Source organism: Temnothorax americanus, unplaced genomic scaffold (genome assembly GCF_048541705.1).
Source record: "Temnothorax americanus isolate GAGA-0224 unplaced genomic scaffold, ASM4854170v1 Scaffold284, whole genome shotgun sequence".
Classification (NCBI taxonomy): domain Eukaryota; kingdom Metazoa; phylum Arthropoda; class Insecta; order Hymenoptera; family Formicidae; genus Temnothorax; species Temnothorax americanus.
This window is the reverse complement of record NW_027509426.1, coordinates 10221-31372: the sequence shown is the minus strand read 5'-3', so window position 1 is coordinate 31372 and position 21152 is coordinate 10221. Positions and strand designations below refer to the sequence as shown.

Below are 21152 nucleotides of genomic sequence, written 5' to 3'. Positions count from 1 at the left end.
TCGTTTCCCCTTTGAGCAAAGGTGGACCCGGTGCAGGCGAGCGCGCTACGTTACCGTCACGGTCGATAAAAGGTTCAAATACAGAACCGCGAACGCGTAAAAATGGTCAGTCACGCTATATTGCTCGCGCGTGCATTTGATTAAAAAAACATTTTTAATACAATTTGATGCACACAATTAATACGTATTACATACAATATAACAATCATACTCTCTAAATTTTTTCGAGTGAAATATCACTCTAATCGAGTGAAAATTCACTTAAGCAAAGAGTGAAAATGGAACATATCTTATCGAGTGAATATTGACTCGGTATGTTGAGTGAATTAGATCACTCGTGCGCTCGAGCGAAATATGACTCGTGTATTTGAGTGAACTTGCACTCCATTGCAGAGTGCCTTCTTCAGGTCTAATTTTGGTGTTCGCTTGTTCTTAGAGTGAAATTTTGCTCTTATTCGAGTGTGCAACATCGAGTGATTTTTTACAGTAATTCACTCCCTCACTAGAGTGAAGCAAACCCAGCAAACATGTAACGTACAGGTTAGTTGTAATTTCATACTCAATAATATAAATGCAATATAACACATGTATTATATTGCATTTATATTGTTGAGTAGGAAATTACAACTATAACCTGTACGTTACATGTTGCGTTATGCATTGTATTTGTTAAGAAAGCTAGAAAAAATTATCTAAAAAATTTGTTTCCTAAAAAAATAAGCAGAAAAGCATTATAAAAAAATTTTAATGTAATCAAATTTAGATAAATGACATAGCACTTTGAACTAAAATAAAGAGATACGGTAGTGTTTTGCGCCAAGTACGCGCGGAGCGAGACGCACCATGATTCTTATTTACTGGGAGAAAGGACAGACAAGGCTAGTTACAAATTACATCCACTTGACTTTCGGGTTTATTAATTTGCAATTAAAGTACAACTACAACGCACGTGATGACGCCAGACCGCGAGTTCGTTGGTGCCGATCGCCGCGAATCTGAGATCACCAGAGAAGGTTAAGAACGAGCACAGGTACCATTTCACAGGCCCTGGACGGACCCGCCACGTAGTCGTCACCAAGTAATGCCGTCGTCATATTGCAATTTGTACATTCTCCTTATCATCCGTCGTATATTACCCGCCGTATTACTTGTACTGACAATATGTATTAATTCATGGATTCCAATTCTGAATCAGAGCTGAAAAGACAAAGTAAAAAGAGATTTAGTATTTTCTTAAAAAGAAAAATTAGGTACATAAATAATTAAAGCAATTATGGAAGCTTACTCAGACATGGTCTGTGCTGATTCTGACTGAATTTCTACTGCACTCAAAATACAATTTAGACTGTCACAGCAGCTCTTGGGGGTATTAAGTCCATTGTAGACAATGGATTCAAAAAAGTTGTAGAAGTTTAGAAGAGCGGCTGCATAATGTACGTCAAACATGTAATGTAATTTAAAGAGCCTGTCAAAGGCACGCAGAGGATTGTTTCCTACAGGAAACAAATGATTTTCAATTTGGATAAAAAATGGGCCTTTCCTTTGGTCCATGTTTGTGCAACATAATAGAAATGGCTGCTTGTGCAAAGAGCTTCTCTCAGAGATTTTAGAATTTATATCTTCATTTGCCTGCAAAAACAAGAGATATTCAGAGATAAACAATAAACATGTAATTTCAATCTATTTGCTAAGATTTACTTACACCTATGAACTGCAAGAGACTTGGATGTGGAACTGAGTTGATACGAGCCACCTGGCCACCACTTTGCTTTCTCTTGGCTTTGTTCTGAAAAAAAAAGTAATTAAGAATATATAATAAAGTATAAAAATTTTTCAGGAAATTTAAATTAGAAAGAAAAAAATAATACATACCTGTGCTTTTGTAACATTCGAATGGTTCGGAGGAGGCAGCAACTCAGGTAAAACCACAATTGCTTTTAAATTAACTGGAAACAAAAAAAATTCTCATTAATTAAATTTAAAAAAAGTGCATGATAGAAAATTCTTTGCACTCACTACTCACTGTCAAAATCAGTTAATTTCTCTAGCAAATGAGGTGCTACATTTTTGCAATGTGCAATAATACGTGGGGCGAAATGGGTGGGAAATCTTGCCAACAGTACGTCGTGCCCTTCAAAAATGTCTCTAAATTCATTATCAATCTGCAACCACCATAATTTTCAAGACAATTATATAGAAATGAAAAATAAAAGACAATAATTGAGAACTTTGAAGACAATTGAAAAGAATTTGTCATACCATTTCACCCTCATAGTTTTTAAGGCGAGGATATTTTTTTAACACATCGGAAACTGTGATGCTTTCAGATGATTTGATTTCGGTATATCTGTTTGGCCGGGTTTCATATAGTAAACGTTCAATTTGAGCCTTGACGGAATCAGTTGGCTTTGTATGCTTCATTTCAGAAATCTGGTTTAAAAAAGTGACTTGTAAATTGCAGTTTATACAGCTTTAATAGTTTTAATTATTTGTCAACTAAGTACCTTTTCAATGAGGACAGACTCGGTTAGTTGTGGCCTATCTATAAACGGTTGTTTCCTTATTTTCTTTTTATTTGGTTTTTCAGTTGTTAGTCCTCTGCGCTTCTCCTTTCTGGGTAAATGCTTTCTTATCGTTTTCAGCCGCCACTCAAGATAGCCCTCGCCAACAACTTCGTCGTAGAAACTCTCCTACAAATTTAAAAAAGAGAACGTCTGAAACATTTAAAACATTTCTGACAACACAGAAACCACAAGTTACTTACATGAGAACGCCCTTCAATTTTTGATGATAATCTAGGAAATGTGGACACAATGGCCTTTGCAACACGAGACTTATATTCCTTGGAAGGATATCTAAATAAGAAAACAAAAAAAAACAATTAATTAATATTCTACAAAAAATAGAAAAAAAATTAACAAAAAATAAAAGCAAAAACTAACTATATGTACTTACGTGTTGCCCCATTCTGAGCACATTTCAGATACTACAATCTTTACCAAATTTCTTCGGTGCTTGTTAGTAAATTTATTTGATTGCAAAATCTTGGCTAAGTCTTCATGCTGTTCTGAATGCTTTTCAATCCATTTTTCAATATCAATAGTTTTGCTGTTAATATTGCGATTAATGCCAGGCTTTTCAACTGCAGTGTTTGTCTCAGACAATGAGTCAGTATCCGTTTCGTCCAGTTCCAAAAGTTTAGTCTGGGCCTATATTGAAAGTAATAACAAATTAAACAAAGATAAGGCCAATCCAATTTTTTTGTAGTGTAATTAGCCGCAATCAATAGCCAGCGTACTACTGCCAAAACCAGGAATGCTCTTACCGATTCACGTGTTGAAGAAGATTTTGATGTTGAAGGACCTGGATCTACTGATAGGCACGTCTCTCTGATAGGCACGGACATATTTAATGTGTCCGCATTTGGTGTGTCAACCATAATGAACTGTTGATAAAAGGATGTATTAACTTTGAATCTTAAGTATTAATGCGGATGAACTGGATATACTGACCACATTAGTGTGTTCCCTAACAAGGAAAGCTATCAGTTTCCGTTGACCCATTTCGTTAACCCCAATTTCCTTTAAATCTTGCTCCGAAAAAAAAGGAAGAGTTGTACCAGTAGCTTTTTCTCCTAAAGAAGAAGAAAAGCACAATAAAAAGCAATGCACATTGACTTTGAAATATAGCAAATTAGAAATCAGCTTACTCATATAATTTATCACAACGTCACATCCATCATTTAAAACAAGCTAAGGTGAATATAAATGAATGAGTTTCGAACAAATATCTATTCTACCTGCTGAAATATTCACAAAACAGACAAGGAAACATAAGTAGTATCAGCAGAGGAACCATAAAATACCGAACATAAATGCACACACCAATGTTAACAACTTAAAATATGACATTTAAATAAAAACAAAGCAATTCAACCTGCAACAAATTATAAAAAAACATTGGCTTACTTTTTTATTTAAAGCTCCAATAATATTAGTCTGTGTAACATTTTATAGAATAGAAGCCTGAGTGGCATCTCTTGATTGACACACGTAATCTTACTGTTAAACCTAAAGAGTAACAGAAGCCCTAATGCGCAAACATAATAATAAGTGTTTTGACCAGCTCCTTCATTTCTATATTCTAATCTAATTCTAGTCTACTCTAATGAAACAAACTAGGAAAGTGGTTGGCGTACCCATAAAAAAAATACTAAAATAAAAATTACACTTAAAACTTAATTTAAAGGCCTCACTTAATTAAAAATATAACATTTTGTACAGATTTTCAGCAGTTATAAGTAAAAGCTTAATATCCTATATTAAACTTTTTCTATAAACTATTTCCACACACTAAATCAAGATATGACGCAAAGTTATAAAATTTCCAGTGCTACAATAATCTCGCCATAAAGCAAAAGGCTTTACGTCCTTTAAGTCATCAGCCGATATTAAAATAACATTTAAGCCTGACGCCACACTGAAAGAATTTAAAGAACGTTCATAACCCAGAGTTTCACATTCACGACACAGAAAATAAACCCTATCAGATTCACAAATATATATTTTCATTATTGTAGCAAACACAGGATTTCCTGATTCAGTTTCTCGTCCACTTTTGACAGCAACATGCCACCCACTTCGGTATTGAACACCATATATTTCTACTTTTGATGTTTCAAATATATTTGCATTGTCTGCTATCCCTACTACTTTCAAATACTTACAACCCTGACAATTTTTAACCAGAACTGTCTGCCCTTTTGAACAGATTATTTTCTTCCTTGGGGCATCATTAGAACCCCAAGTGACACATTGTGAAATTTGACTCAAGCGGATCATGCTAAAAGGTAAATTTTTGAAGTTGCAGCATTGACTTCCATATTTTTTGAATATGCTATGTTTTGCTTCATAGCGCAGGCATACTATGGATCTAAGTGGTCCAGACTTTATCAAACATTCCCAATAATGCATTAAATGATGGAATTTGTTTATAAGTGCAACATTGGGAAATAACTCCTTAAAACTTAAGACAAATTCCAATACTAAGTCCTGTAAGTAAGGGGCTTGAGATGGTGATGCAATTGGACTAAATACTATTTCACTAATTCTATTTAAAAGAAGAACAAGATGGAGGTATTTGTCTCCTTTAGGTACTTTATCAGAGACCAAGAAAGGAAATATTCTCAAGAGACACCACGTCTGCACAGCTTTCTGTTGAATCGGGTTACCACTGTAAAAATTATTGAGAGTAAAATTAGGTGACGGCTTATTTTTCTTTTCTGGCATACCATACTGAAACATCTGTATTCGGTTGTTTAGCTCAGTCAAAGTTAAGTTATATCCATTCTCTCTTTTAATAAAATGCTTGATTACGTGCTCAAGAATTACAGGTGCAATACCTTGCCAAATGTCATGCATTGGATCAAAAACAAAATTGCCTGCACAGTGCCAAAAACGACTTCTATGTAATGCACTATTTTCCCTTAAACCCGTTTCAGTATCGGTCAATAGCTTTGATTTGACTTTCCGTACTTGTTCATTATACAATTCTCTCGTTCTTGGAGTTTTAATTGCTACTCTTCCCTTTAGGAGATCAGATCTATGTATCATGCATGAACGACAGAAATGGTTAGCAGAAGGACCCAAGAATCCAAACATCTGATGTGCAGCCAAGCCATCAGCGACGACACAAGCTATGGTGGCCCTCAATACAAACGGTTCTCCATCAAAACTCACCATAACCCCTTCTTCACTTTCCAGCTTGTTTAAATCATCAAGAAATGGGCTTAAAATTTTTTCAAAACCATACTTGGTAACATCAGCTGTATAGCAAATTCCCAAAACTTGAACTCCTCCCATAAATGATTGCAAATGAGGAGGCAAATTTTGAATAGTAAAGTAAAATGCTCCTAATTTGTGAGCTGATGTTTTACTTCCTAGAGGATTGTTTACAAGTATATCATCATAGTATAATTGGATTCTTAATGCTTGTGGATATCTCTGAAAAAAAGAACTTCTTTTGAAGCTCTCCCCATCTCTGAAACCCCTCAGAAATCCATCTGAAGAAGAAGATTCTTCTTCAATGTATTTTCTAACACTTGAATGAGAAAGTATTAATTTAAGACTCTCAATTATTGGAACATATTGAAAACTTTCAATAACCAACTTTGGTTCGTATTCACCAGATTGTCTATTCAGCACTGATTCACAACGGTCTCCAAGCGGAATCTCAACGGAGTCTACAAACCTATAGTACATTTTTAAAGCTTTTACTTGCTCTTCAATGGATACAAATTTGTCAAAAGGAGCAGAAATCTCAAACTTAGATAGTAAACTTTGAATATCAGCCTGATCCAAGGATATATCTTTACTTGTAAAATAATTCACAACTTCCTGCTCAAAAAAATTTGCAATGTTGCAAATAAGAACCTCTGCTGCCATGAAAGCTTGAGTCAAAGTAGCCCCTGTGACAAATGCTTTAGATCTAAGATGAGCAACCATTTTTGCAGCCTCTCCTGATATACTGAACACTTTTTGAGGTCTATCTTTAGGGTTGTTACCCTCGGGCACAATACAATGACTATCTTGCTCAGGGTCTTCAGTCTCTACCTCCATATTAGAATCTACTTCCATATCATTTTGAAATAAAGATGACTCGTTATTTCTATTTCTTAAAATTGGGTGGTTAACACGAAGATGTCTAACCAAACTTTTGAAATTTTTAAACACACATTGACACTCATCTTGTCCACATTGATATCCAAAACTATAGGGAGCTGATACAGACAAACTATGTGAATGTCTTAAATGCGCTGTGAAACGTTTCAATCCATCCGGAATAAATTTATGACACATTGAACAAGTATAGCCTTCCATTGGTGACACTGTTTGATTGTAAACAATAACAAGAGGTACTTTGTTTACAGGCCTAAAATTAACCAACCAACAGATATTCAAATAAATTCACAAGCAAAGATCTGAAATAAAATAATACTTTGTCAGCCTAAAATTAACCAACTACTAGACATATTCAAGTAAATTAACAAGACTTAAAAGAAAATAACGTGAACAATATTATTACGCTTACATTACTTGTCTGTCTTACCAAACTGATACGTACTGAGTAAAACATTAATTGTGTTCTCATTAACTCCTCTCTTTTGCAGATACATGGCTAAAGCCTCAGAGTCCATCATTGCATCCTGAAATAACAATTCTTTATTAGAAATTAAAAACAAACTAGACATGGGCACTTTTTATTTAAATAACAAATTAAAAATAATATTTGAAAATAAAATGTTATTCAAATACTTTTTTTATTTGTTATTTGCAAACAATATTTAAAAGTTAATATTATAATAAGAATAAATCTAAATAATTTATTAGAAAATGAATTATTTAGGAAAAAATTCAAATAAATATTTTAAAATAAATGTTTATTTAAATAATCAAAAAATATAATTTTAGAAAAATTATTTTTAAGCAATTTTTAATAGCAACTTATACATTCTTTTATAAATAATACAAAACGTTAATAACATAAAATATATATTGAGCTATATTATAGTTTATAATATATATATATATATATATATATATATATATATATATAAACAGCATGTATAATAAATGAATTACTCGAAATTTATTTGCAAATAATGTATTTTTAAATACTGTTTTTATTTACATAGGATCTCAAAATAGTCAAATAAATTTATAATTTTATCTAAACCATTTATACGTGCTGTTCATATTATAAACTATTACTACGTTTACGCAAGCGTTACTTTTGTAGTAACTTACTGTGTGTAAGATATTTTATTCTAAATACATTGCGGCGGCCGGTAGACGACTGCCGCTCTGACCCGTACTTTCGACAGGCCCGGCACGCACATACACACGGTCGAGGCATGTGATCACGTATGTCGATTTTTCCAAACTTTAGATCTCACATTACGACAATTCCTTCGAGTAAACGGGATTTTTCTTCGCGTAAACGGGATTTTGTAGTAACTTACGATAATTTATTCAGCGTAAACGAGTGAATTATCGTAAGTTACTACAGAAGTAACGCTCGCGTAAACGTAGTAGTATATAGCTCATTATGTATTTAATATTACTAACGTTTTTTTTTATTATCTTTTAGCAACATAACCAAATCAACGCTCTGAAATAACAGATACAAATGTAGTGAGGTTATACTTACCTCAGGAAACATGTTCACTTTTTAGCACAATTCAATCCAATATAGCAAATAAAATCCAGGCACTAATATCCACAATCCGAAATATGGCAGACAAACACGTAAGCGCCCGGCACTTCTCCCTCCAACAAAGCAACCATCAACTGCCATCAACCATCAACGACATCAACATAAGTGAAAGTGGCGTCATAACCTACATAGTCAAACTGACGTCTGCACACGTCCTAAATACTGAATGTAGGAATACAACTCGCCCACGAATGTTATAAAGTAAACTTCAATTTTATGAACAATAGTTCTGTCTATGTACTCTCATAAATATCGTTCTGTTATTTTTCCGGAATGTGATGATGACTCACGTAGAGTAACACGTCACGTCTCTTGCGCGGGCTACGCAACTGAGCCATTCGGTTCGAGTAAATTTTCACTCGACCCGAGTTGCTCGGAACCAGCGTACCACAATTCACTCCGACACTTCGAGAGAATAATTAAGATTATTATCACTCTATAGTTCGAGTCACATATTTCACTCGAATTGAGTGAAAATAAGTGTAAAGTCACTCTGTGAAGAGTTGATAGTGCATTCACTCAAGCTAAGAGTCAAATTTTCACTCGAAAAAATTTAGAGAGTAGATGAATATGTAATTATAATTGTATTATTATGCATCTGCAACTATTATTCCACCGACTAAGTATGTGTTTACTGGAATAATATAATTACAGATAATATGATAATTATAATTACAACATTATTACCTATAATTATTCTATTGTATACGTAATGCATATGTAATTATATAAAAAATTGTTTCGCGATATTTTATAATTTTTACGATGTCGCATTATCTTTCGTATCTTATTTATAAGTAAATGAAATATTAAAATTAAAAGCTAAGTAATGGTACGGCTGATATTAGGGTATTAAGCAATATTAGGGTATTAATAAAAAGCTATGATACATTTTGAATTATAATTATCGAGTCAACGTTTCGACCTATTTGGTCTTTCTCCGGGTGGAAATTACGACATGGTGCTATATGGGCCCCGGCTAGTTTTCCACGAGTTAATGTGGGCGCTATGATGGAAGGCTAGTCTGGGGCTGCACTGGGTGGTAACGGCAATAATGGCCAGCTCCAATATTGGAAAACTATCTAGGCCCTAGCTCGCCGAGCAATGTTGCCCCAAGATATTAAATCTGTCTAGCCGCTATCTAGAAAGAGATAGGGAGACTACGATAGTCTATTTAGACTTAAAATTAATAAATAAACACTAACAAGGGAACCTTGCGAAGTGTCAAATTCTAATTTTAATGTAACTTTGTGTACATACAGACAGGGGTAGTTTCACCCCTTAAAACCGTTTATTGGCATCAACTCCTATTTTCTAAATTCATCTATTTACATAATCTGTATGTACACACAGAGAGAAATGTTTCTTTAGATTTAATAAATTTTCTTAAATCTAAAGAAATTTATGCATTGGAATAGTCCAACCGAATCAGTGTTTAAACTACACATTGCAATTGTTTGACTTTTCAAATAAAATGTATCTTTACCTTAAAATAAATCATCTCTCAAAAAGAGTTGAATATTTTTTTAACTTAAACAATTTTATTATTTTGGCTAAAGTATTGCACTATTGTACTTAAATTACATTTATGTTGAATGAAATAATTTCATTATTTCGACTAAAGTAATATACTATTTCACTTAAATTATAATTTTGTTGAATGAAACAATTTTATTGTTTCAGTTAAAGTATTGTACTATTTCACTTAAATTATAATTTTGTTGAATGAAACAATTTTATTGTTTCAGTTAAAGTATTGTACTATTTCACTTAAATTATAATTTTGTTGAATGAAACAATTTTATTGTTTCAGTTAAAGTATTGTACTATTTCACTTAAATCGTATTTTTGTTGCATTAAGGGCCGATATCACAGCCTTCGATTAACGTGATCCTCCGATTAAACTCACTCTTCGTCTCTTTCTAGGGGGACAGTTAGAAAGAGATGCAGAGTGAGTTTAATCGATGGATTACGTTAATCGGAGACTGTGATATCGGCCCTAAGGAACTCTCTTACAACTGCTAAAAATAAATTTATTATATTGATTAAATAATTTAATTATTTCAATAAAAAATTCGTTCTTTTAATTAAATAATTAAATAATCTAATTCATTAACAGAGAGAATTTCAGGGATTTATTTGAGAACTTATTTTATTTAAATACTTTCTAAGGTTGATAGCAGAGAATAAGACGTTAGGCGTTTACATCTATTGTAGTGGAAAGTAAGGCAGAGAAAAACGTAAGTTGTAACAGGCTGTTGTATACAATAGCCTCTTGTTCTCTGCCATCAGCCTTACTGTGTTAATTAATTTAATTGCAAATAAAACATTGATGCAGTTTGATAGATATGGCACAAATTGAAAAACAAATATATTGTTATTAGAAAAGTGTTGCTCTTAAAAAAGTAATGTAAAAAAATATATAAACAAGACAAAATAAAGAGACAAAATATATTAAAATATAAATATTTTATTATACGAAAATATTTTTCAGTGTTTTTCAATATTGTATAAGATATTTAAATATCTTCAAATTAAAATATAAATTATATGTTGATATAAAAGTAACTGTGGCCATTTTTGTTATTTCAACATAATTACAATAAATGGTAATTTTTAGACTTTTACACATTATAACATAAATAAATGGCATTGGACAATGTTTTTAGAGATCTCACAACTGACAAATAAATGAACGAGAATATATGGTAAATCAAAAACATACTTTAAACATTTTGCAAAATGTTAGTCGCCAATGTTTTCTAAGATCTTCCAACTTACAAATTAATAAATGAGAACATATGGTAAACTAAATACATATACTTGAAGCATTTTGCAAATTGTCTTTGGCAATGTTTTCTGAGATCTCAGAACTTACAAGCAAATGAACAAAAATATACGATAAACTAAAAATGTATATACTTTAAACATTTTGTAAATTGTCTTTTGGTAATATTTTCTGAGATCTCAACTTACAAATAAATGAACGAGATTATATGGTAAATAAAAAACATAAAATACAGTATCCAGGTTTATTTTCGGAGTGTGAGATCTCAGAAAACATTGCTAAAAAACAATTTGCCAGTGCGGACTCTATTTCCAGAGAAAAATAGTCCCAACATCTACTGACGTATATTTTATGCTTAAAAATATATTATTCGAACGGTAACTATCTTATAATGTTACAAAAAACAAATATCTATTCTATTACAATTTACTGTAAAGGAACAATATAATTATTTCCATTACCTATCACATGAGTATTATAAGGGAATTTATTTGGTAAGTGTTCCCATTTTTGTAAAAACCACTGAGCATCTTGGTTTATTATAATTTCATAAGCCTGCAAATGATTTTGAAATGAAACAGTTGTAACTAGTGACAAAATAAAAGTAAGAGATTTGTCGTCTAAAATAATATATTGAACAACACCAAAAATCAAAAAGCAATCAAATTCAGTATCATTAATCTGTAAAACGCTTCCTACATTATATTTAATATTATTAAATGTGATAGAGGCGAAAACACTTGCATTTTCAGAGAAAGTATCCATACATGTCTTTATTAGAGAAATAAATTTTATTTCTTTTACATTGTGCAAATTACCAATAAATTGTCGAGTTACTATGATATTACAAAAACCCTTTCTACTTAAAACTCTATAAGAAAAAGAAAGTTGTTGTTTAATACACAATGTTCGAAGTAAATTAACACGAGAAGTTACAATTTTAGAAGTACTTTTCAGTTGTTTATGGAATGCTTCATATCTCATAACCCAAATATGTCGAACAAGACCTATTATTGTCATAATTCGAGGATAATGAAGAAGTAAATGAAATTTCGGTTTTAACGTTTGTTTAAATAAATTACAGTACATTTGGTGATGTTCCTCAATTAAAGTTTTCAAATAGAATATTGAAGAATTAGAAATTGTTCTCGATAAAAGTATATCTAACATCTTATATAAAAGTATGTAAAAATCCCACACGGGCTCATGTGATGGAACTAGATCACCAACTAGGATACAAAAATAAGTAGTCAATGCTAACATTTCAGATGCACTCATTATTATATATTTGTTTTTCAAATGTTCAGAAATAATGAAAGGGATTGGGTTACCTATATCTGAGTCAGTAAATTTAAAATACTTTATTCTTCCATTTAATTGTTCAAGAGAAAAGTACTTTTTTGTAATAAGACAAGAAATTATTTGAGCCATATCATATCTTAGAACTCCCTCCAGAACATCATGCATTAAATCACAAGATAAGTTTTTTGTAACATGAAAATTTGGCAATTCATGCCAAATACATACTTCTTTAATACCAAAAGAAAAAGATAAGCAATCGTTATTGTAATTTGTAATGTTACGTAAATTTTCTTCATTTTCTTTTAATTGATGTTTTGTTTCGTCTTTATGAGTCTTACAAAAACGACAGAAATAATTTGATTGGAAACTTTCATTGAAACCTAAAATAGAATTTAAACCTAAATTATCTCCCAAAATTAATAGCAACGTAAAATATACTTGAACACTTTTTGTGGAAGATATTTGTATTCTGATACCTTCTGTTTCTAAGTATTTCAATTCTTGAATGATTTTATAAAATTCATTCTTATTACCATACTGCTCTCGATCGCCCGTAAAACAAAGCTGAGTTAAAAAGATATTTTCCAATAAAGAAGCATATTGAATAGGTACAGAAGCAATGGAAACATAAACTGCATTTACTTTATATATACCTTTTTTTGAACCTAAAGGATTGTTAGGTTCAAAATCATCATAAAAAAGATATAAAGGAATTATTATTTTATTTGGAAATTTAAGTTTTACTTCTTTCCATAAGTTTCCTTGGAAAATAGAAGTACGCACATTCTCATCACATAGAGATTCTTCGTTTTACATATAGGAAACAATTTCATTAAATACGTTTGGTAATTCTAGAAATTCTTTTAAGATTTTATGCAATTCTATTATTTGTCCTTCAGATTTTTGAATAACCATATTTGCTTCAGAAGATTCATTTATTTTGCCAAGACTATAAATTTTTAAATTTCGGCAACATTAGCGCCGGAATGATCGGGATATATTTATTCACAAGAATCTTCAAACTGATACTAGATACTCTCGTACACGGGTACGCTCTTCACACAGTGTATGGATGGTCCGTATACCTGATAGGAGCCATATGGGATTCCTTGACCCAACTTTTATTACATCTAGGGTGTGGGGGCTTGTGCCTTTGCGTATGTGCACGCGGTTTTTCTCTTACAGGCTTTCGCCCGACTTGGTAGACAAAAGCAAAGCGGTAGTGGGGGGTAAAAGCGCGCCAAGCGCGAGCAAACTAAAGATAGAGGCGCGAGAACGCAAGTAAGCCGCGAGAGCGCGACTCGTCTACGAGACCGCGAATTTCAAATATCAAAAGCGACGATATAGCGTCGACATGCCGCCGCCCTTGATAGGACCATCCTTCAATGAAAAGTACGAATTATTTCAACTTAATCTGATCAATGAAGTCGTAGATTAGAAATCTTAAAAACAAAATGATAAACTTATATGTAATACAAACGCAAATTATAGCTAGGTAAACGCAAATTATAATAGTACAAGGTTATAATAATATAATGTGAATTATAATAATAAGTGTGGTTGTATAATAATAAACGCACGTATCACGATAAATCATAGCTAGACAGAGTCCTCAATAGGAAGCAGACACAACCGTGTGATAGGCCGTTTGTAGCTTCCGTTCATTGTGCGTATAGTTGCGACACGAGCTATTCCATCACCACCAATATGTAGTTCTTGAATTCTTCCAAGAGGCCAAGATAATGGCGGTGTATTATCCTCCTTTAAAATAACCATTTGTCCAATGTGTATTGATGCATCTTGGGTATGCCATTTGTTACGTTGTTGACATTGATGCAAATATTCTCTTGACCATCGTCGCCAGAAGTGTTGACGTAATTGCTGTACATGTTGCCAGCGTGAGAGGCGATTTAATGGTATTTCCTCCAAAGATGGTTCAGGATAAGATGTAATAGGAGCACCTATCAGGAAGTGTCCAGGAGTAAGGAAGATAAAATCATTGGAGTCAGAGGAAACAGGCGTAAGCGGGCGAGAGTTTAATATGGCTTCGATTTGAATAAGAAGCGTCTCCAGTTCCTCATATCTGAGATGACTATCCTTTGTCATTTTGATTAAATGTCGTTTGGCTGACTTTACAGCAGCTTCCCATAATCCACCATGATGTGGAGATCTCGGAGGGATAAAGTGCCAGTTAACTCCCTTACTAGTCGCTTGATCAATGACTTGCTGTTGCACAGCTTGGTTCTTGATTAAGTCTGCCAATTCTCTGAGTTCGCGATCAGCTCCAACGAAGTTTAGACCGTTGTCTGAGAAGATATCAGAGGGACATCCTCTTCTGGAAACAAAGCGTCTGAAAACACCCAAAAATGCCTCTGAAGATAAACTGGAAGCTAATTCGATGTGAACAGCCTTGGTTGCGAAACAGACAAAAATGGCAATGTAACATTTAATGAGTTTAGCATTACGTCTAATCCCTTCCTTGTAATAAAGAGGGCCAGCATAATCGACACCACATTTATCAAATACTTTCTTAGGTATATTTACTCGGGATTCTGGAAGATTGCCCATTAATGTGGAAGCAGGTTTTGGCGAGCTACGAAAACAGGTTACGCATTTTCTTACAATTTGTCGTATGACGTTACGTGCAGAAATCAGCCAGTATTTTTGGCGTATCGCAGCCAATGTGGCTTGCGGACCAGCGTGAAATTCCGCTTCATGTTCGTGTCTTATGATGAGATGTGAGAAAGAATGATGTCCTGGTAATAACATAGGATGTTTAGCTGCGTATGGTAAGAACGATGATTTTATGCGACCTCCGACTCTCAATATTCCAGAGTCATCGATGAAGGGATTTAATTTCAATATAGGACTACCCTTGCTCACTACTCCTCGTACTGCGAGGGACTTGATGTCTTCAGGAAAAGACTCGGCTTGTATTAGCTTCACTAAACGAATGATGACGTGATTGAGCTCTTCCGGGAGAATAGGCTTGACAGTGCGCGTCTTCTTTTCTAGAGAACTTACCGGATTGTTCGAAGCCTTGAGGTTTCTGGCATTTTCGAAGAATCTCAACATGTATGCGACGACTCGAACTAATTTAGTGAATTTCGAGTATCGGTTAAATATGTCGAGAACCTCTGTGTTGGTTAAGGTCGTCGCGATCATTTTGGACCTTTTTTCTGGCAGTTCTTCTGGTAGTGCCGAAGTTGAAGGTTGTGGCCATTGCTCCTTATCGTAACTTAGCCAAATGGGTCCTGTCCACCATATTTTTAGACTAGGCAGAGCATTAGGCATGACGCCTCTTGATAGGGGATCCGCTGGATTGTCCTCGCTGGAAACATGATTCCAGTATTGAATTGGAGTCAAATGTTGTATTTCTCCTACTCTATTGGCTACAAAAGTAGCCCAGGAGCGACTGCAAGATTGAAGCCATGCTAAAACGATTTTAGAATCGGTATTGAGAGATACAAAATCGATTTTACAATTAAGACATTTTGTAATTTTGTCGTACAGCTGTGCTAGTAATAGAGCTGCGCTTAATTCGAGGCGTGCCAGGGATAGGTTCTTCAGCGGCGCTACTCTTGACTTTGAGCATAAGAGGTTAGTGAAGTGTTCTCCTGAGGCAGAAGTGGAACGTAAATAGATGCAGGCTCCGTATCCGACTTCGCTAGCATCAGAGAATCCGTGTAGTTCCAGATGCGTGGGTTGATCAGCGGTTATGACTCTGCGAGGGATGCTTATGCTTCTTAGATCTTGTAATTCTCCTTCGTATTGCTTCCATTTTGTATTCAAGTCTAAGGGTATGGATTCATCCCAATTGAGTTTGAGACGCCAAAGATCTTGCATGATGATCTTGGCCACTAATGTTACTGGGCCTAATAATCCCAGAGGGTCAAAAATCAAAGCGATTCTGGATAAGATGCTCCTCTTCGTGGGATTTTCAATAGGTGGTGGACAATTGATACTGGAGAATTTAAACGTGTCGGAATTGCAGTCCCATAAGATGCCCAGTGTTCGTGTCTCGGTTTCCTTGTCGGCTGCCAGAATGAACTCCTTTTGGTTGACCGAAGATGTGCCACCTTGTAAGGAGGGCTCGTTGGACGCCCATTTCCTCAGTTCGAATTTCCCTTCTTGCAACAATTGGGTAAGCTGATTTTTGATGGTTAAAGCTTCTTGTATTGTGTTTGCTCCGGAAACTAGATCATCAACGTAGAAGTCTCGTAACAGTATCTCGGAAGCAACTGGATAACGTTCCTTATATTCTTCAGCCAATTTTCTCATAGACTCGATTGCTTCGAATGCTGCAGAAGCCGTACCGTAGGTCACTGTGAGTAGCTCGTATATTTTGATGAGCTCGTTAATTGACTTACGCCAGAAGATACGTTGGAGAGGGGTGTGTGTTGGATCAACTAGTACTTGCCTATACATCTTGACTACATCAGCAGTCAGTGCAATCAAGAACGTGCGGAACCTTACTAAAATGGAGAAGAGATCTTCCTGTTGATTGGGGCCGACCATTAATACATCATTCAAGGATATACCGGTGTCGGTCTTGGAAGAAGCGTTGAATACTACTCTGAATTTAGTAGTCGTACTTGTTTCCTTTCTTACGGCGTGATGCGGTAGGTAATAAGATTGACTTGGAGTGGATTCGGTCGATTCATCCACTTCTCGCATGTGTCCTAAGTCAATATATTCTTGCATGAATTTCTTGTACTCAGAGTACATATCAGGTTGAGTTATGAGACGTGCTTCTAGTGCCTTGAAACGTCGTAAGGCTATATCCTTGGAATTGCCTAGTTTATCCAGCATGTCCTGTTTTATTGGTAGTTTGACGATAAAACGGCCTTCAGAATTTCGCCGCAATCCCTTTAAGAATAGCTCCTTGCAGGTACGTTCTTCACTTGTTAGTGTATGCGAAGAAATGTTGTGATCTACTTCCCAAAAACGATTCAACTCTTGACTTAAATCATTGGATACAGTTAAATGCAAGTTAACCGAGGGAGTCTGTCCAGCCATGTCAATCGCGGTACAGCCAGACACTACCCATCCAAAATGAGTTTTTTGTAAAATAGGTAGATTTTTAGATTGTTTGATTTGGCCAGCACATATGATTCGCCAGAATAACTCAGCGCCTATTAGCATGTCAATGCTGGACGGTACATTAAAATTTGGATCTGCCAATTTTATATTTTTAGGTATCGTAAAGCTTTGGATGGATAGCGAATGCTGCGGTAGATGTTGAGTAATCTTTGGTAATATTACGCAATCTATATTCTCACTGAAATTATTGAAACGTGATTTAACGCGTATGTTTACAAAACTCTTAGCTCTAAATACTCCTTGCATGACGCCTGACACTGACATTTCAAGAAATCTCTCCTTAAGTTGCAATTTATCAGCAAACTCTTGCGTTATAAAGTTCATTTGAGAACCGCTGTCAAGTAATGCGCGACAAGAAAGAGGTTTGTTATTGGAATCGTAAATGTTTACAATGGCTGTAGATAGCAAGACGTTCAATGGATGATAACTTGAAATGCATTGTGTGGAGACTGGTAGAGGCGTGTCAGTTGTTTTATCAGGAGGAGTCCTAGTATTCGATAATGATTGATCTGCGTTGTCTGTGGTAGACATATGTAACAAGGTGTTGTGCTTTTTGCTGCATTTACGACAGGCGCTTGATTTACAAAGTTTGGATTGATGGGTGGTAGATCTTAAACAATTTATACAAAGATGAGCCTTTTTCGCATTCTTAATCCTATCCTCGACTGTTAGTTTGAGAAATTCTTCGCAATGATATAACTGGTGATTTTCTTTACATAAAGGACAAGATAAATTAGATGTAGCGACGTTGGCGACCGATGTACCCTTATGTTTTCCTTGTTTCTGTGTATTATTCGTTGCATTGTTATGAGTTTTAGCGTGAATTGCTTCTAAAGCTTGACAACGTTTTGAAAGGAATTGCATTAATGTTTTTAAATCGGGTACATCGTCATCAAGACTTATTTCCCAAGCTTTACTCGTAGGTATGTCGAGCTTAGAGACTACAATGTGAACAATTAAATCGTCCCAAGATTCAGTAGGCCTATCGAGAGCCTTAAGAGCGCGTAAATGCTTAAAAATAGTGTCGAGTAACTCACGCAGAGCTAAATGATTTTCCTTGTTAATAGCTGGTGCATCAAATATGGCCTTGATGTGTCTTTGTATGGTCCAGCGCTTATTGTCATAACGATTTTTAACGGCTGCCCAGGCATCGTCATAGTTATCCGTCGTCGTATCTAAGGACTGTATAATCTCCGCTGCTTTGTCCTTTAATGAAGAGCGTAAATAATGGAACTTTTCGATAACAGATACATCTCCGTTCTGATGGATTAACTTTTCGAAGGTGTCCTTGAATGAATACCAATCCTCAAAAGAACCTGAAAAAGTTGGTAAAATTATCTTGGGAAGTTTAATGCGCGTTTCCCTGTTATTGACCGTGTGGTTACTCTCCGATATTGGAGTTGTGCGAATTTCAGGTTGCGAATTTCGGTCGCATAATTCGAGAGTTGTATCGAAACGTGACATTAAATTATAGTAAGGCTCCTCAAAGCTAGCGCGTTGGTGCATCTGTAGCTCGAGAAGACGATCCTTATCCGTCGTAGGGTCAGCGTTTTCGAGGGTTTCAATACGTGTCTGTACCTCGTCGAACTGAGCCCACATATCAGCTAATTTTTGCTTACGCACACTTATGTCGTGTCGCGAGCCTTGGTTTATATCGAAATTATCCATAAAGGTTCTTAATCGCGTGGCCGCTGCTCGTATTTGCGATCTTTTATTTTTAGCGTCCGTTAATGTTAACGAATCCATGCTTGCTTGTTATGCTATAACGACTACTTGAAGGATGCAATATGTCTGCCGTGAAACGCGAAAATGAGACGCGATTTCTATCTAGTACGATATGTGATGTAACCTAGCAGGATCGTATGGAATGTACGCTTACCTGGTGTAGTACGATCTTATGTAAGTTTGGAAATTCGTACTATTACCAATATACCTGTTGTACCGTGTATCCGGCTCGAAGGACCATTTATGTGGGGGCTTGTGCCCTTTGCGTATGTGCACGCGGTTTTTCTTTTAGGCTTTCGCCCGACTTGGTCGACAAAAGCAAAGCGGTAGTGGGGGGTAAAAGCGCGCCAAGCGCGAGCAAACTAAAGATAGAGGCGCGAGAACGCAAGTAAGCCGCGAGAGCGCGACTCGTCTACGAGACCGCGAATTTCAAATATCAAAAGCGACGATATAGCGTCGACAAGGGAAAAGGAAACCTGACACCGCAAGACCCACTGCTCCAGATAGATCGGAGGAAGAGAGACAATCTCTTGAGCCACAAACTCACATGACAACTAATAACGGACCAGGACATTCTTTTTCATTCGGGAGACCTCTCCTCCCTTTGAAGGAAACTTCCACTTACACTCTTGAACTTAAAGGATAATAAAACTAATAATAATAATAACAACAATAGATTATATTTACCCGGTCAATGTACTGTCTCTTACTATCGGTATCCTTCGACGCCAACCCTACTGTTTTAACTACATGCTACGACATGCAGGGAAATCAAAACGTCACTATTCTTTTATAGAAATGGAAATTGAGTGTATCAACCCCCGACTTTTGACCCGCGGGCCACTAAGGGTCAAGGTCATAAAGGTAGAATTCCCCACCTTCCTATGGGTTCAATTGGAAAACTCGCGTGATGACCTGGACGAACTCGTTGACGATCTAACGCGCAGGATGATGCGCAGGAGTAATTCCTTGCATATGCCACCTGACCGCGTGCTACCAGGAGAAGCAGTAACCATCCGGGAAGAAAGACGTTGGCAAAGAGGGATCGTGTACCAGATCGAAAGAAATGGATTGGTCACGATCGCCTTACGAGACTGGGGACGGGTCATCCAGCGACCTATATTTGACACCTACATCCTAGAAGACCGATTTTGCAATCTACCTTGGCAGGCCATCCCCTGCGGGCTTGCAAATATCCAGGCTGTTGGAGCAAAACCAAAATGGCCCCGGAGAGTAAACGACCTGACCAGACTACTGCTGGAACGACGGGAAGGATGGATCCGGATTCGTACCACTCTCCGAGATGAAGCCGCCGTGGTTAATTTCAAACCCGAACGCGAGAGTGAAGAAGAACTAGGCAACACGGAAGAATTGCTGATACGAATGGGGTGCGCCGAGCATGCTGACGAACAAATAACAAAAACACACCCTACAATTCTCTAGGTGAGAAACAAACGCGCAAAACAAATATGTATGTCTATATATATATGCAAATATATATATACATGTATATATATATAAAAAAAAAAACACAAAAAAATAATAGCATATTTCTACACCTAATTTTAGCAATTACACCTATTTTAATTATAGTTAGTTAATAACAATTGGTAATAAATCTTAAGGGATATATATATATATTTTTTTTCTCTTTCTTGAAATAATTATTGTTACAGTTAAATGCATTAGAGAATAACGTATGGTTGTCTTCTTTCAAAAAAAAAAAAAAAGGGAAAAGAGATATAGAGGACCTATATATTCCCCTCCTCTTTCCTTGAAATATCTACTGCAAGAAAACGAATCTTGAAACCCACGGTACGTACCCAATAACGTTCCATGAGTTATCTCATGAAGAACAATCTGCTAGGCGCTTGCCCCCCCTTCTTTTTCTCCCTGTCAGCTTATATGACTCCATACTAAGCGAGACGCATAACAATTCAATTGCGCCCAGCAAGGGCCA

The 21152-nt window shown here is 35.5% G+C and overlaps 2 protein-coding genes across 7 annotated transcripts; both read right to left on the bottom strand.

Moving 5' to 3' along the window:
* Positions 1-895: 895 nt before the first annotated feature.
* On the bottom strand, positions 896-8877 carry LOC143899736 (uncharacterized). Of its 6 annotated transcripts, XM_077410256.1 has the most exons (13): positions 8209-8862; positions 7123-7204; positions 3513-3634; positions 3326-3445; positions 2956-3209; positions 2765-2855; positions 2505-2690; positions 2260-2430; positions 2024-2162; positions 1873-1946; positions 1703-1786; positions 1286-1629; positions 896-1197 (listed from the first exon to the last, which is right to left on the bottom strand). In XM_077410256.1, exons 1-13 carry the CDS (start codon positions 8218-8220, stop codon positions 1167-1169), a joined length of 1710 nt encoding a protein of 569 aa, XP_077266382.1. In that variant the 5' UTR covers positions 8221-8862; the 3' UTR covers positions 896-1166. The 6 variants fall into 6 exon arrangements, with proteins under 6 accessions (XP_077266382.1, XP_077266381.1, XP_077266384.1 ...); XM_077410255.1 differs by lacking the exon at positions 8209-8862 and having other exon boundaries at positions 7123-7505; XM_077410258.1 differs by lacking the exons at positions 7123-7204; positions 8209-8862 and adding an exon at positions 5739-5879.
* Positions 8878-13503: 4626 nt separating this feature from the next.
* On the bottom strand, positions 13504-19766 carry LOC143899738 (uncharacterized). Its single transcript, XM_077410260.1, has 3 exons — positions 19740-19766; positions 19401-19554; positions 13504-18783 (listed from the first exon to the last, which is right to left on the bottom strand). Exons 1-3 carry the CDS (start codon positions 19764-19766, stop codon positions 13964-13966), a joined length of 5001 nt encoding a protein of 1666 aa, XP_077266386.1. The 3' UTR covers positions 13504-13963.
* Between the last annotated feature and the right edge of the window lie 1386 nt (positions 19767-21152).

Coding starts and splice junctions, on each gene's coding strand:
- LOC143899736 (XM_077410254.1), bottom strand. CDS start 6,878: ATGGAAGGCTATACTTGTTCAATGTGTCATAAATTTATTCCGGATGGA.
- LOC143899738 (XM_077410260.1), bottom strand. CDS start 19,766: ATGTCCTGGTCCGTTATTAGTTGTCAT. Junction 19,555..19,739: donor GGTCCGTTATTAGTTGTCAT/GTGAGTTTGTGG, acceptor CTCTATCTTTAG/TTTGCTCGCGCTTGGCGCGC. Junction 18,784..19,400: donor CCGGATACACGGTACAACAG/GTATATTGGTAA, acceptor CAACTTTTTCAG/GTTCTTTTGAGGATTGGTAT.